General features: G+C 42.6%; 3 protein-coding genes across 4 annotated transcripts in view; 1 reads left to right on the top strand and 2 right to left on the bottom strand.

The window, feature by feature from the left end:
- Positions 1-10,574, top strand: part of LOC124064275 (sodium bicarbonate cotransporter 3-like) — a 29,288-nt gene extending 18,714 nt beyond the window's left edge. For both annotated transcript variants that reach the window (XM_046398576.1, XM_046398575.1), the window contains exons 14-25: positions 5,311-5,556; positions 5,836-5,941; positions 6,394-6,555; positions 6,867-6,980; positions 8,107-8,268; positions 8,355-8,606; positions 8,783-8,851; positions 8,933-9,106; positions 9,187-9,318; positions 9,397-9,488; positions 9,566-9,673; positions 9,940-10,574. In XM_046398576.1, the coding sequence (XP_046254532.1) occupies positions 5,311-5,556; positions 5,836-5,941; positions 6,394-6,555; positions 6,867-6,980; positions 8,107-8,268; positions 8,355-8,606; positions 8,783-8,851; positions 8,933-9,106; positions 9,187-9,318; positions 9,397-9,488; positions 9,566-9,673; positions 9,940-10,021 (1,699 nt within the window). In that variant the 3' untranslated portion in view covers positions 10,022-10,574. The remainder of the gene's footprint in view (positions 1-5,310; positions 5,557-5,835; positions 5,942-6,393; positions 6,556-6,866; positions 6,981-8,106; positions 8,269-8,354; positions 8,607-8,782; positions 8,852-8,932; positions 9,107-9,186; positions 9,319-9,396; positions 9,489-9,565; positions 9,674-9,939) is intronic.
- On the bottom strand, positions 2,581-5,088 carry LOC124064277 (complement C1q-like protein 4). The gene is made up of 4 exons (XM_046398578.1): positions 4,719-5,088; positions 3,776-3,826; positions 3,335-3,463; positions 2,581-2,961 (listed from the first exon to the last, which is right to left on the bottom strand). Exons 1-4 carry the CDS (start codon positions 4,846-4,848, stop codon positions 2,600-2,602), a joined length of 672 nt encoding a protein of 223 aa, XP_046254534.1. The 5' UTR covers positions 4,849-5,088; the 3' UTR covers positions 2,581-2,599.
- A 1,456-nt stretch (positions 10,575-12,030) lies between the features above and the next one.
- On the bottom strand, positions 12,031-15,992 carry zgc:153896 (uncharacterized protein LOC569930 homolog). Its single transcript, XM_046398577.1, has 5 exons — positions 15,401-15,992; positions 14,693-14,838; positions 13,267-13,890; positions 12,441-12,669; positions 12,031-12,255 (listed from the first exon to the last, which is right to left on the bottom strand). Exons 1-5 carry the CDS (start codon positions 15,666-15,668, stop codon positions 12,188-12,190), a joined length of 1,335 nt encoding a protein of 444 aa, XP_046254533.1. The 5' UTR covers positions 15,669-15,992; the 3' UTR covers positions 12,031-12,187.
- Positions 15,993-16,340: the final 348 nt, after the last annotated feature.

Here is a 16,340-nt window from a genome sequence, read left to right on the forward strand (position 1 = left end):
AAAGCTGACTTTTACTACATCGACCCAACAGTACTGCTGTACTTTTACTACATTGACCCAATGGTACTGCTGTAGTTTTACTTCATAGACCCGACCGTTCTGCCATACTTTTACTGCATAAAGCTGACTGAATTGCTGTACTTTTACTTCTTCGACCTGACAGCACTGCCATACTTTTACTAGATGAAGCTGACCGTACTACATTTTGCTGTGCTAAGTAGGATCCTAAATGCAGGACTTCTACTTGTAGAGTATTTTCATGTTGTATTTCCTTAAAGAAGAAAAGGATCTGAATACTTGTTCTGAACTTCAGTTTGCCAGACAAATGTTTTGGTATTTTAGTTTTGGTGTCTAATCATTTGATTGGATCGTGCCATAAAAACCACTGAGTCTTTTTGGAGTCTGAGAAACTTTAATCAGACTTTAAGAAAGAGGAAATGGACATATGGAAATGACACAATGTGCACGTGATTCACAGCTAGGACAAATAATGCTCTCAGATAATAAAGGAAGACACTGAAATCAGTGTGGTCAGTCAGGAGAGTCCAAAGACCTGTGCTGGCCCAGTTCTGACCAGATGTGGACAGGTGAATCGTGTTGATTGGCTTCACATGGGGAACAGCAGGAAGCCGCTGAAGGTGCTGTGATGGTTGCTGTTGTCCCAGATCTGAGTGTCGTGCCACAGCTGCAGCGACAGTGTGTCGCCCTCCTCCAGCAACAGGGCGGCGCCGTTGGATGCCGTGTCACTGCCCTCACCGGATGGCTGTTCATGGGCGATCAGCTGGATCTCTAGATTGTTTTTGTAGAGAACTGCGCTCATGGGGAAGTTTGTGGGGGCATTAGCTGTGAAACGGATGTAGTAGACTCCACGCACAGGTGCTGTGAACACACCTGGAGGAGAAGGAATCAATAAACAGTCATGCAGGACAGGTGAGAAATGACAAAATTACTCAGGGCAGTTGTGTGAGTTTGATTTTTTGACAGGCTCTTATTTATTTACCACATTATACAGACTAACTGTAGCTTTAAAGCTGCTTTAAACATCTGCTCTGTCAGTTTAAATAGTTCTTCAGAGAAACGTGATCGTGTTTGTGTCCACCCCAGTATTCACTCTTGTAGTCCTGTTTCTGTTTGGACGTTTCAAAGTTAAAACATCATCAAAAAACCTTTTGGGAAAAAATCTGCATTTCACAGAGATGTGTATAACTCTGCTGCTATTGTTATCAAAAATAAAGTTACACGAATATTGCTCCATCCATGGGGACGGGTGTGATGACTGCACTAACGTGAGTCACTTACCTGTTTTAGAGTCATATGCCTGTCCAATGTTGGTCAGGACATCCTTGTAGATCAGGGTTTTACTTCCTGACGTTGTCTTCTGAAGTCCGTTACCTCCGAGAGAAACTGCAAATGCCACCTTTGGTACCTCTGAAGGCAAAAGGACCAGAAATTTTTTGACAGTCACAACTGAGAACAAACAGTAAAACAGGGAAATGGATTTTAGTCTACGTGTCCACCGAACAGTTTTTATTTCCACAGAAGAAATAACCCCAACAAAAACTGTTCATCATGTTTGGGATTATCGCTTTTTTCCCTAAGAGAAGTTGCTTTTGATTTTTTTAAAATATATTTTTCACTTTACATTCATTTTTATTGTCTTGAGGTGAAGACAGAAACCAGCCAAAACTTGTGTGTTTGCTTTCTTTCTAAAAAATCTTTCTAGGATTTGATAAAATTAAGAATGTGACCACATCCTATTGGGTGTGTTAAACTATATGTGAATATCCACGAGAGGGCAGAGCAGGGAGAGGGGCGCTTGTTTTGTGCCTTCTTTCTTGCTGCTGTTAAATCCTCTCAGTACCTTTGTGGAGGCCGCTGAGACGAAACAGCTTGTACCGCAACATGGAAAGAAGTCAACAGGAATGACTGACCTCTTATGGCCTTCAGCTCCCTCTCTGTGGCCTCCAGTCTCCCTTTGACACCTAAAAACACAGATGCAAAACCGTCACCAGCTGTTGAATCCCAGTATTTCAGTCCTGTGTTTCAGCACATTCTGCTGGAAGATAAAGTAGTGTAACATTTGATTTTAACGCCAGGAGTAGTCAGAGCAGTCACGTCCGATCTGAATTCAATCCTTACTTAAATTTTAGGATTTTTATCAACAAGGCAGTGAGAGTTTTTGTAAGCTTTCAGAAGACATTCAAAGAAGCCAGTTAGTTTAACTATCAAATACATTCAGAAATGTTTCTGACCAGCATGACAAGTTCAGAAAATGTTGCTGAGCCAAGAGCACAAAAATCTACTCTTAAATCACTGCAGGAATCTGAAGAAATATCATCAAAACTGAGGTAGATGTGTGAGGTCCGTAAAGAGTGTCACATGAACATTTTAAACTTTACCGAGATTTTCTGACTGAAGCTGTTTCACTGCATCCTGAAGAATCCTCAGTTCATCTTCGACGTCGGGCTCTGTCGGAGGCTCATCCACCCTTTAACACAGAGATAAATGTCCAAATTTAGGAGTCGCACTGGACATGTCATAAATGTTGTTGCTGCTCTGGTTTCATTTCACCTGAAATTATTTTTTTTTACTTTTATCATCACTGATTCTTTTGTCTGTCCTGTGAAGGACTTTGTGTCACACAAGATGGTGGTGGTAGTGATAAGTTTGTGTTGCTGTACATGGGGAAGAGCAGGAAGCCACTGAAGGTGCTGTGATGATTGCTGTTGTCCCAGATCTGAGTGTTGTGCCACAGCACCATCTTCAGTCGGTCACCCTTCTCCAGCAGCAGGGCAGCACCATTGGATGCTGTGTCGCTGCCCTCGCCGGATGGCTGCTCGTGGGTGATCAGCTGGATCTCTGTGTCGTTTTTGTACAAGACGGCGCTCTTGGGGAAGTTGGTAGGGCCGTTAGCTGTGAAGCGGATGTAGTATACTCCGCGAATTGGTGCTGTGAAGACACCTGTAGGGAAGACGAAGAGTGATGAAGACAAGGAGCTAAACAGTGTTACATCGTCCTGAAGTGGGCAATATAAGACAATGGTGGACTTGTTTCCATCCATGTTTTTATTTCCATTTTCAATTTGTAGAAGCTGAAATTTTGTATTTCTGCTATGTTCTCAGTTTTGTGTCATTTAACCTTTGACTGAGCTCTTCTAATGACAAAGGCATCTTGTTGCAGTGTCCCTAACCCTAACCCTGCTGTTTGTTAACCACTAAATTGTTTTCATTCAACAGGAGTGGATGGAAACAACTATTTTTCTTTTTCCAAATTTCTGGAAGTTTGGTCAAAATTGGTGTTAAATTGAAATGTCTCCTTTACTATTGTGTCTCACCTGTCTCAGCATTGTAAGCCCCACCCACATTGGTCAGGATGTCCCTATAGATGAGGTCTTTGTTGCCAGATGTGGTCTTCACAAGGCCGTTACCTCCCAGGGACGCAGCAAAGGCAACTTTCGGGGTTTCTGTAGAAAAGAAAAACTTCAGCTGAGTCATTTTTGAGGCAATGTTGGCAAATCAACGCTTTATCATCCAAGCCCAGAAAATCCATAACTATTTGTCCTTTTTATTGACACAGTGTATTGAACACTATGATGTAAAATCTTTAAGGAAAATTGTGTCAACACTCAGCTTCTCCTGTCAAGGCATCTTTTATATCCTCACTTTACTCACTTTGTCCACTTAACTGCTTCACACTGAATTCATTGACACACCATATTCAGCATTTATCAGCAGTATGTGAACACTGAAGTGTTTTACCTGTTGGCATTTCTCACCTTTGGATTTCTTTATTTCCCGCTCAGCTGCATCCAGACGTTCACTCATCACTGCAAACAGTCAAAGAAAAGTGGAGTAGAGTGGAACAGATCAATTTTGTCCAGCACTCAGTGAAGCTCACACAGGAAGAAGTCCGGTTCTGTTCATGTGTGGTTCAGCTGAATGGCTCCAGCAGAGTTTCTGTCACATTAATGTTCCTCATGGATTAAAACCTTCTCTGATGGACATGAAAGTCTACTGGTTGACTCATCAACTGTGTAGAAAAATGTCTTTTTATTTCAGAGGACACCAAAGTGAAGTACGACTCCCAGGGTGTATTTCAATGTCCAATCACAGAGTTTAACACTCTGCAGTGTGTGTTGCTGAATGTCACTGCAGATGACACACACAGCGGATAACCGACGTTACAGTCTGCATCAGTAATTGATTTTCATTTGGATTCAGTAGCCGCAAAGTGTATGAAACTGTGACTGATTTAACACCACAGACGTGACATCGTGTACATACACTCAACTCTATTTCAGTGTTCGTCTCTTCAAACATTTCTCCTCTGTTACTTCTTGCTTATCAAACATGGATGCTTATGAATCAACTCTGAATATTCACAAGACATGAGAACTAAGCTGTAAAAACAAAACTGAGGGACTCGTCTGTTTGTGCGGCTCTTTCTTCTTTCTGCACATCAGTGAAGATGACAAACACATTGACCTTTATTTACATTCAGGTTTTCAGGTTTACTTTTCCAAAACCGACATCAACTATGTGATGGAAACTCATTGCTACGTATTGTGTCCTCTCAGACTTTATCACTCTGCCTGTCATTCAGAGAATCTGTTAAACATCAATGCCTAAGCTGCAGGTCATAATCCTGAAGAAAAAATCCTGTTAATTCATAGTGAAGTCAAGACCCTTCTGTAAATACATACTCAAATGAAGCCTTACCACGTCTCTCGGCCTTCAGCTCCTCCAGGGTGGCTTGCACCCTCCTGAGCTCAGCCCGGCTGTCGACGGGCTGAGCCGGGCCAAACTGGGCCAGGGTCAACAGCAGCAGGACGAGGAGGCACCAAGACATGATGAGATGGGATGAGCAGGAGCAGAGAGGGACTGCTTTTCATATGGACCCTCTGAGGTTGATGACCTCAGTTTCACCTGCGTCAGCATTAACTGAGATCACTGGTAACACTGATGACTCCTGCAGTTCAGCACTGAGACAAAATACCATTATCAGTTATAACAGTGTCACCCTATTTTATCAGTTCAGGTTTCCAATTTGCTGACTGGTCTGTCTGTGTTTGGACAAAGTTCAACATGTGACATCTGTGGGTTTTTGTGGCCGATATTGTTGTTAGTGTTGAAGAATGTGAGCTGATTTAATTGAACTGTTAATTATTAATTCATGTAATCCTTTCAGTACTGATGGATGATTTGGAAAATGATCAGCAGTGATGTTGGTGTATTTGTGCCCTGGTGTTAGAACATGTTAATCAGTCCTTTAAAATAATGATTGCACCCTTCTTATCTCACCTGTCCTCAGTGACTACGGCCTGTCTTATCTGTCCCTGCGGACCAGTATTGGACTGTGGACGGCCTTCCTCTGTGTGCTGCTGGTCGCCACAGACGCCAGCTCTCTTGTCTGCTACATCACACGCTTCACTGAGGAGGCCTTTGCTGCCCTTATTTGCATAATCTTCATCTATGAGGCTCTGGAGAAGCTGGTCCACCTCGGGGAGGTCTACCCTATCAACATGCACAACCACCTGGACAACCTCACCTTCTACACGTAGGCCAGAACTCCTCACTTTTTCATTGTGCTTTAATTATTTCCATCACAGTAAAAGTAACTTGTTTCAATCCCGAACTATTCTGTCTGATCACTGCATGTTGAATATGTGAAAAATATAAAGTGAGGGTTTACTAGGGTTTAAAAAGTTCTTCTTAGTCATCAGACAGCATCACAAACTGAACATAAGCTGCCGCTGAGTGCAGATTTTGGCTACAGTTGTCTTTATAATAAATTTATTGTGATAAACCTTTTGAATGTGTTGCTGCTGTGCCGCAGGTGTCGGTGTTCTCCACCTTCCAACACCTCAGCTGAAGTCCAACACCTGTGGAGCATGAAAAACTTGACGTCAGAAAACATCCAGTGGGACCAGCTAACTGTGAAGGTTTCTTCATGAAACTCATAAATTACACACACAGTGCGGCCAGCAGCTCATTGCTTTAGTCTGTATCACTGAATAGACTCTTTGTACAAGCATACTGCATGTACTTCAGTTATCAGTTAGGATGACAAAATACCATCAAATGGCACAAAATAACATTCAGGTATGATTTATTTTCTTGCCGAAAGCAGACAACAGACTGTGTGGTGTTTCAGTGTAAAATCAGTCTCATGTGGTCCAGTTTACAGTTTGAACAGTCTGCACTCACGCTGTAGATAAGAGTGCATCTAAGATGAATGTGTTGCCTTTTTACAGAACAAAACGGAAGTCTGCGGATAACTGAGCAGATGTTGATCTTGTTAAGTCTTTAGTTTCTGAATTGTTTATCTGGAAACTTTAAACTTGTAAACTCGTGGCCACTGGGGGAGCTGCATCTCAACACTGTCTGTCTCCAGGACTGCGTGGATTTACGCGGGCAGTTTGTCGGCTCGGCCTGCAGCCGTGATGGACCCTTTATCCCCGACATCCTTTTCTGGTCCGTCATCCTTTTCTTCGCCACCTTCTTCCTCTCCGCCTTCTTCAAACAGTTCAAGACCAAGAGATACTTCCCCACCAAGGTGTGTATCAGTGACACACACACACACACACACACACACACTAATCTGACAAACAGCTGACAAGTCTGTGAGAAACCCGAGACTGAGGCTTCTTTAATCAAAGCTTAAAGAAGGTACTCGTCCAGAACCTAACATGAATTTAAAACGATTTTGAAACAATATGAAGCCGACTTGTTGGTTGGGTTCAACCAACAGTGGCAGAGCTCAAAATGCCCAAACATCCAAATCAGCCCCCCAGTTTGATCACATCTAATTTATTTCATAAAATGTGAGCAGAGAGAAAATGTGTGTGTGTGTGTGTGTGTGTGCAGGTTCGCTCAACCATCAGTGACTTTGCCATCTTTCTGACCATCATGATCATGGTGTTGGTGGATTATCTGGTGGGAGTTCCAACTCCCAAACTGAACGTGCCCGACCGCTTCGAGGTAACCCCAACTACACTGTTCTCCTTTACTCTTTAGAATCTGGGAGCTGGTGTGCAGCAATTCATTATAATACATTTCTGTGGTTACAGTTGTTGGTCAAGAATTGAAAGCTGATCAGATTTTGCTTTGTTTAAATCGTCCCCAGCAGCTGTTGCCTTAGTGTTGTAACAGGCCAGAGGACGACGCCTTATCAGCGTCTTTGAGTTTCAGCTTACAGCAGCACATGACGCAACACTTTGGACAAGTGATTTGTTTGTTTTTAGATTCAATTCTGCAGTTCAGAAATGAAGATCATCAACCATCAACACAGAAACAGTAATGAGGACACAATGTGACCACACACACATTTTTCCATTTTCATTAGGCTTCATTTTGAACAGAAATGAAGTAGTTGAATGCATTGTTTTGATGCTGCTCCCCCATGAGGCTGTAATGTTCATTACATACATCTTTAAAGCTTCTCTGTTGTAAAAATGATAATAGATGTAGAACAGCGGCAAACAGCTGACTGAAGAACCTGTACTGTAGCTGCAGCACAGAAGAGCTAACAGAAAGCACTAAACAACTGACCAAACGTCTTAGCCTTACTTTACAAATCACCAGTGAGGATGTGAAGCAGGAGTTTTATTTCCAGTCATGGGAGGAATATCGCACACGTGAACACAATTCATTTTCTGTTCCTGTTCTTCCTTCTTCTGCCACTCTTTTTGGCATTAAATCTAACATCATCATCTTTGCTGTACTGTGAACACACCTTCAGTGATAAGATGATCGGTGTGTGGGAAACACGGTCTTGTTGACTCGAATGAGCACCACATCAGTGAGCCACGTGGTTGACGCGCTGAAGGAAACATTGGGGAGGATGAAATCGCCCCAGGAACACCTGGCGTTACTGTCCTCTGAGCCGAGCAGCAACCTATCACAAAAGCACTCGTGTTCATGAAACCGTTGGACACTACAGGAGTTTGCATGTTCTCCCTGTGCCTGCGTGGGTTTTCTCCGGGTTCTCCGGCTTCCTCCCACAATACCAAAAACATGCACATTAGGTTAATTGGCTGCTCTACATTGCCCCTAGGTGTGAGTGTGAGAGTGTGGAAGTTCTAACACTGCTGTTTGTTTTATTCAGCCCACATCAAACACTCGGGGGTGGCTCATCTCTCCACTCGGTCCCAATCCCTGGTGGACACTGCTGGCCGCTGCTGTCCCTGCCCTGCTTTGCACTATCCTGATCTTCATGGACCAGCAGATCACAGCTGTCATTGTCAACAGGAAGGAGAACAAACTCAAGGTCAGGACTGTGGCCAAGACTGTAGGAGGTAAGCAAAGACAGGTAGCTCAAGGACCAACACTCCCTTTGTGTGGGTTTGGTTGCAGAAAGGCTGTGGTTACCACCTGGACCTGCTGGTGGTGGCCGTGATGCTCGGTGTGTGCTCCATAATGGGTCTGCCGTGGTTTGTAGCAGCGACGGTACTCTCTATCTCCCACGTCAACAGTCTGAAGGTGGAGTCGGAGTGCGCAGCGCCAGGTGAGCAGCCAAAATTCCTGGGCATCAGGGAGCAGAGAGTCACCGGCTTCATGATCTTCATCCTGATGGGCTGCTCCGTCTTCATGACCTCTGCCCTCAAGGTGAAGTTCACTGCTGAGGTCCTCACATAGAGAGATAATTAGCTGTGTGGTGTGTTCAGGTGATACAAGCTGTCAGCATTCATTCAGCTCACTCTCACGTCAGCTCAGACTAGTTCATTGTGGAACAGTGAAGATATTTTTTCTCTGACTTTTAATTTTCTGCTGCTCTCCTTTAGTTCATTCCGATGCCTGTCCTGTATGGAGTCTTCCTCTACATGGGAGTGTCCTCACTCAAAGGCATTCAGGTCTGTCTGTCAGTCCTGCTACAGCTTCATCTGTTTGTGTTTCACTGGCTCTGATGTCCTGCCCGTCTGTCTGTCCTGCAGCTCTTTGACCGGATCAAACTGTTCGGCATGCCAGCCAAACACCAGCCAGACCTGATCTACTTGCGCTACGTCCCTCTGTGGAAGGTCCACGTCTTCACTGTGGTGCAGCTGTCCTGCCTTATTGTCCTCTGGGTTATCAAGGCTTCGGCTGCCGCTGTCATCTTCCCCATGATGGTGAGACTGAGACGGCTGAGAGAACATGTTTGATTCATTCTGTTGAGCAATAACTCATCTGTTCTTGCTGTCCTCTGCAGGTTCTCGCTCTGGTCTTCATCCGGAAGCTTCTGGATTTCTGTTTCACCAAGAGAGAGTTGAGCTGGCTGGATGACCTGATACCAGAGAGCAAGAAAAAGAAGGATGACGACAAGAAGAAGAAGGAGAAGGAGGTGAGCCTTCAAACTGAAGTCTCACAGTGTGACTGCTTCAGTGCCCTCACTGACTCTGTTGGTGTGCGTTTGTTCCAGGACGCTCAGCGGATGCTGGAAGAGGCAGAGGATGATCAGCCATACGATGAAGAAAACATCATCGACTTTCCAATCAAAAGCCTGAGAGGACGGTGAGTGAGTCTCATGAGAGCATGATCATTACTGCTAACCACCAGCAGACAGTAACGTGTCTGTTTATGTCCTGCAGCGTGGATCCATCAGAGGTCAACATCTCTGATGAAATGGCCAAAAGTGGCATTTGGAAATCAGTCTCCATGAACTCCCACAGCAACAAACCTCTGAAACGCGGCAGCAGGTACACTTGGTGATATCGTCTGTTTACACTCATGATTGGTCCACCCACCCACCCACATACAGTAAAGTGTATTGCACAAGAATGTAAACCTCAGAGGCTTCACAAATCTGGATAAAGCACAGTCAGGTTGATGTTTGACATGATGTCCTCACAGGTGACTGATGCAGAGTTAACAGGTGTGGATCTGGACTGATCATTGTGCAGATCTGTTAACTGATTGATTTTTTTTGTTTGAGATGTCTGAGCCCGACTGTTGTGTTTTCCAGCCAAGACAAGCTGTCGGGTGTCCAGATAAATGTGGAGAATGAGGACATTCGGAGAGTCGTGGACGCTGAGACGTCACTATGATCCTCCACCATGTGGTGATGTTCCTGAGGACAAGGAAGGCGGGCTGCTCTTCCTCGCTGTAGCCCTCTGTCTTCTGAACTGAGGTGAAAGGTCGTGCAGCACCAATCAGGGCTCACCTCGCCATGCCGTAGTCTCATGCTGCAATTTCTTGTATGGGGGCGAACTTTTTCTTTTCTCATCATTTTATGGTGAAACATAAAGACTCCACCACTGGGAGCAAATGATGGCCACTGTGTTTGTCTGCTGAAGTATCAAACCGAAAATCCAAGTCCATGGACACCTGATTTTCTGGAGTAATCTGAAAACACCTGAATTTAATTTTATTGTTTTAAATGTTTCAAACGAGGCTCTTCGCCTCTGGAGTTTTATTTAATTCATCATGCTGATTCAACATATGTGTGTGTGTGTGTGTGTGTGTGTGTGTATGTGAGTGAGAGATCACTGTTGTGCCTCACCTTGTTGCCTGCAGTGGCTGACTGAACAACATCACAGCTACTGTCTTCATAGTTTGTTCTTCAAGTTTCAATAAAATCAATTTGGGGACAACAATCAGTCTTTTAGGTTTGGCACTTTGATTTTTGATGATTGCTCATAATGTGAAAACACTCACATTGACATGCTTTTCTGCCCCATATGATTAAAGGTGACCAGTTGAATGTAGCAGAGCTTTGTGTTTTACAGTTCATCTCCTCTCAAGATATGAAATGCTTCTGTGCTCATAAAAAGCAACTAAATTTAAGACATGAAATTTAAACTGCACTAACGATTTGTCTGTACTTAGGACATTATCAGTAAAGTTAATTTGAATCAACCACACCTTCCTCACACATGGAGTTTTGGCATCAGGTTAATCGTTATGTCCTCTCAAAGTGGAAGTTGCACTAAATGATATCAACATGTCTTTCATGTGTGTGTTCACGTTTGACTCGGTTTGGAACTGATTCATCTGGTGCAGTATCTTTGCTTCTCCTCAGCTCTCTGGTGCCCTCCTGAGGAGACTTTCAAGTGTCTGTTAACAAGACCTGAATGATGAGTTAAATTATGATAATGGTTCAAACCCAAGAAAGCAACAGTGATGCTGGAATCATGTCATCGACCACATGATGGCCATCATTTGGTAAAGACACAATATAAACAAAAGTAGTAAAATTACTCCACTGCAAGTCAAAGTCCTGCCTTTAAAATGTTACTTAAGTAAAGATACACAAGTACTCACAGCAAGTATCAAAAACAAAAGTACTCATTAGATAGTAGAATGACTGTGTGATGTTTTAATTATTCTATTATCATTATGTATAATTGCTCTGTTTTTTATTTGTATTGTGTACTTTTTGTACTGTTGCGCAGTTTGTTTTATCTGTAATCTAAAATGTCGTTTCAAACTTGAATGCAAACAAACTACTGCTGTTTTTTTTAGGATAAAGCAAGTTAGCATAAATAACCACACGGCTGTGCAGTTGGGCTCATTTAAAGGAATATTAGATAAATATATAAGATAGTTGACGATGCTGCACAAGATCAAACTCTGGAGGAAGGTTTGGGCAGTCCTTCCTTTATGCATAATATTTTATCAAAAAGATGATCTCAGAGGTTTATCTGTTAGGCTTCTTGGCCCTGAGCGATTACCAGGCAACCAGTGGCGACTCCATGAAGTTACTGGTCCAACCAGAAAATACATTGGCACATTCGGTTTTTGTGAAGATGAAACAAACCAAGTATGACAGGCAAATCAGTGAGTTTTGGAGCTGCTGGTACTCGAATTTAGTTTTCTTTGGACAGAGTCTGGCTAGTTGTTTTCACTCTTCCTGTAAACCCTCTGAGGAGTAACAAAGACTTAATTTTATTTACAAAATAAAGTCATGCAAATGATGAATTCTTCACATTCATTTCAAACCCATCTCTAACGATTGCATTTACCAGATACATCAATATAAACCAGTAAATCACATGTAGTAAAATGAAACAGAAAAAAATACAATCAGGTGAATTTCCCTGCTGTGCTATCAACAAAGTTCATCTCTTTCTCTCTCTCTGATCATGTGGTTGTGTTTTGTGTAACTATAACACAATAGTTCACTTTGATATGATGTAGTGTGGGTATAGTGATGTAGACAAAAACACATTAAAGCAGAGGTTTCAGATGAGGTGATGCTGATCCTGGATCTGTTAAATGAACACGACGAGTAGCATGGACAGCAGCAGTGCGACAGACAGTTGAGCTGTCTGTGAGCCACCTGAAACAAACACACAAGTTTAATTTCTAAAATCAAGTACTCTGATATAGTAGTGCCATGATTGCTACTGTTACTGTGAGTGATGTGTTCCTGGATTTATTTTATGTAGATTTTTGTGTTTAAGTTGCATTTTACTTTGAACTACTTCACATACAGTTTGATAGTTCAGTCCCTTGTCTCCTAACCTGAGGGGGTTTGCACCAGGAGATTCTGGGTTACTGTCAGTGAGCCGTTGTGCGGTGCTGGTTCGATCTGCAGCAGTTTACACATCAGAGGGTAAATGTGGATGCTGTCAAATGGATCAGACAAGAAGTTCTTTTTGAAGTCAGGTCCAAAGGCCCTGAAGATGGTCTTCATGTCCATTTCTCCATTATGGTAGCCATGATCGCCTTTGTTGACATAGACAATGAATCTCTGGTGGGAAACAAAAAGATGAAGAATTCCAAAATGTCATTATGAGTCTGCTGCTGCTGCTTTAATCCTGTCCTGCTCCTTTGACCTCACTGACTTCACTCACTTTGTCTTCAAATGCAGCTACAATGTTTTTTGAACTAAGAATCTGCTCAGTGTTTGAGTGGCTTGGGTCAGTTAAGTTGACGGCCAATAGGGGCGTGGTTGTTTTATGAAAAAAGAATTTTAGTTTTGGCAATTACAGATTTGTACCAATAAGTACTCAAGTGTGCTAACAAACTTCAAGGAAGTACATTTTGATTTCTCAGCAAAAATTTGCTCCAAAATGTTCTGTTATAACTTTCTCTAATAATCTGGTGGACAAATTGGATATCATTGCTGATCTGTAATTTTGAAGTTATCATTCAACCATTAAGAATCGCACCGTGTTTGTATCCTGACTTTTGTTTGGCATTTTGTCAGCGGCTTTGGTCGCCTATTAGTCATCTGAGTTCACTTCAGGAGAATATTCTTTAAAAGAGAATCAAACTGACTAAACCAAACAAAACCAACATCAAACTTTAGTGGCTACATCTTTGACAGCGATAGATAAAAACTCACAGAGTTCAGGTTAAATCCCAGATCTGCAACAATCACAATGGGAGGCAGCCGCTGACTTTTGGCAAGATGGAAGTTCTCAGGAATTTCATTTTTCTTGTAGACTGTCAGATTGGGTGCATTGGACAGAGCATTGAAAACGTCCTGCTCTTTCCCAGGCCGTGGTGTCAAGATGCCGAAGCCACCGTAGTCGAGGATCTCAAAGCTGGCAAGCTGGAGTAAATTCAGGTATTTGTTGAGGATGATCTCATCCACCTGTGGTCGCTTCTTCACTGTGGTCATACCGTGGTCCGAGGTGATAATGACATTCAGGCTGTCAGTCAGGCCATGGCGAATGATGGCTTCCCTCAGGTAGCCAATGGTGCGGTCGATCTGCTTAATGATCACCTTCCTGTCCTGGTGGTCCGGTCCTTTGGCATGGCCTACATTGTCTGGCTCACCGTAGTACAGTGTCACTAGGTTGAAGTCTTCATCAGAGAACCAACTCATCACCTTGTCGATGTTCTCACGCCACTCGGTTTCATTGTCGTCAGGGTGGTCAATTGACCGCACAAGTGCACGGTTGACTGCCTGGCCACTGTAGTTGACCCCGCCTCCTGGGTAGTAGAAGGAAGCAGTTTTCAGACCCTGAAACATAAACAGAAAAAATGCCGACATATTACCATGTTTTAAGTTGACACAGAGCAGCACAATCGCTCATGTGGAGTCGTGTTTGTGTCACTAGATGGCTCTAAGTCCAATATTTACTCTGTTTAAGGTCCATTTTTGTCTGTGCCACCTCTTTGGCTCTTTAGCTGCTAAGTGTTTCATTTTGCATTTCTATATTAAAAAGTGATATCTTAAAAATGTTAATTACAGCCACTTTAAGCTGTGCATTTGATTTGGTAGACCATAATGTTATTCTCAACAAAACATCTTAGGAGTTGGGGATATTGCTCAAATGGAAAGTTACTCCTGGTAATTTCACATAATCTACTGCAACTCTGAACAGCTGCATATCTCAAGGCTTTGTCCTCGGTCCCCTTCTGTTCATATCTATAGCAAATCAGGTCAGGTCCAAAACAGCAACTTGGCAGTCCAACTCTCAGTACCGCCTGACTTCCTGCCTGTGTCTCTCATCTGCAAACCCATTGGTTCCTACAAAAGGCATAAGTCATTAAAAACAAGGAGGGGATAGTGCTTGTGCTTGTTATGGACTATTTTAAGCGGTGGATTAATCCACATTTGGTGCTTCAGAGAGTATTTTTTGCAGCAGAACTGAGTATTGATGATATTCAGTTCACTGGATCACTTTTAAAACTGGTTTTAAATTTAACTGTTTTGATCATCAAGTAAACTATGACTAATCTTTAATTTAAAAGGAATCTTTCTTTGTGTAGTTCATGCATGAAGTTTCTCTTGTTATCGATCATCCTGATTGATCAGTCACCTGATTCTGAGCTGTGATCCATAATGGTGGAACTCCGTTGTCCCACCATTTTGATTTTCTCAGCGTCATTTTGAAGGGAAGCTTTAAGTTGGTCTTGGCGTCAAACATCATGTTGTGGACGACTTCATGGTCCTCTACCCATCTGCCTATTGCACAGAAAACACCTCAAATTAACATGAACATTTTTCAGGCCTCTGCAGACAAGCTGTGGCCCTCTGTTTGCAAAATTATTAGAATGAATAAGGTTCATCATGTACAAAAAAATTAGCCCTGAAATTTTCCACCAATTTTATCATCATGTCTGAAAATCTTGCTTGTTGAATGGTTGGTCTTTCAGAATTTTACAAACCAAACAATCAAAAAACTCCTGCAGGAGTCACAGTCACCTGATCTGAGGTCAGATAGAACAGGACACCAGACACTGGGGACGTTTTACCCTATAATGAGTACTTTTACTGTGAATACTTTTAGTACTTTTTCATGAGTATACCTATATACTTGTACAAAATTAACATTTTCAGTGCACGACTTTTACTTGTGGTATTAGTACATTTACTTAACAATGTAAATACTTCCTCCAACGCTGCATACTGTCACTACAGTAGTAATTTTAATAGTAAATGTAATGAATCGGGTGGAGTTTCAACAGTTAATAACAACAATAATAATAATAATAATAATAATAATAATAATAATAATAGCGGGTACCAGTGATGGTGGTGAAGTGGGATGGGGCAGTCATGGTCAGCATTGGGGGTGTAATGTATTTGGCCTTGACTCCGTCCTTCACCAGCTGGTCCAGGTTCGGCGTGTCCACATCCTGGTCATAGTCCCACCTGAAGCCATCAAAGGAGATGAGCAGCAGCTTGTTCCTCATCACTGCCTTGCTCAGTGGCTTGCCAGCAGTGCAGATCACTGATGTGATGACCATAAACAGTTCCAGCCTCATCTTCATCTTCACACCAACTGAATGCATCTCAGCGAAACTTCACCTGTCTGCACACCTGAACCTCCGTCCCTGTTTAATATGTAACTGTGGTTCTCTGATAGAGATCTGCTGATGTGTGGTGAAGAACGAGACCTTCGACTGGTAGCAGAGCTCAAATGGACTCTTATCAGGGGTGACGTTTTTAATCAGCATCAGCAATCTGTGGACCCGGTTGATAATTGCTGCGTGGTCTGACTCAGTGCAGCATTCAGTCCAAATGTAACACAGCAATAAACCAGTGACATATTAGAGTGGATAAAAAATTGCCCGCCACAGCAAGTTTTAGAGTACTTTGATGAAGGTGTAAATAGATAGATAGATAGATAGATACTTTATTGATAGGGGTTAGTTACCCTAGTTACCCTAACCCTTGATCCCGAGGGAAATTCAAGAAAATGGTATGCATGTCTCTGGGCTGGGGAGGCCAGAGCCCCACATGGGGGCTGATGGTGGGAACATATCTCTATATCTCCACCCTGTGTACACACAGTTTAAAGTTTTCACATAATTATTGTGACATAAATTTGGATTAAAACTGAATTAAATGGTTATAAACCTTCAAGTATGACTATAAATAAATAAATAAAAACCAAAAACATTCAATCATTAACTGTTTTCAAGACTTTGTCTTTGTCAGTTTAAGATGTTTATCGTAACTCC

The sequence above is a fragment of the Scatophagus argus genome, chromosome 9 (genome assembly GCF_020382885.2).
Source record: "Scatophagus argus isolate fScaArg1 chromosome 9, fScaArg1.pri, whole genome shotgun sequence".
Lineage (NCBI taxonomy): Eukaryota > Metazoa > Chordata > Actinopteri > Scatophagidae > Scatophagus > Scatophagus argus.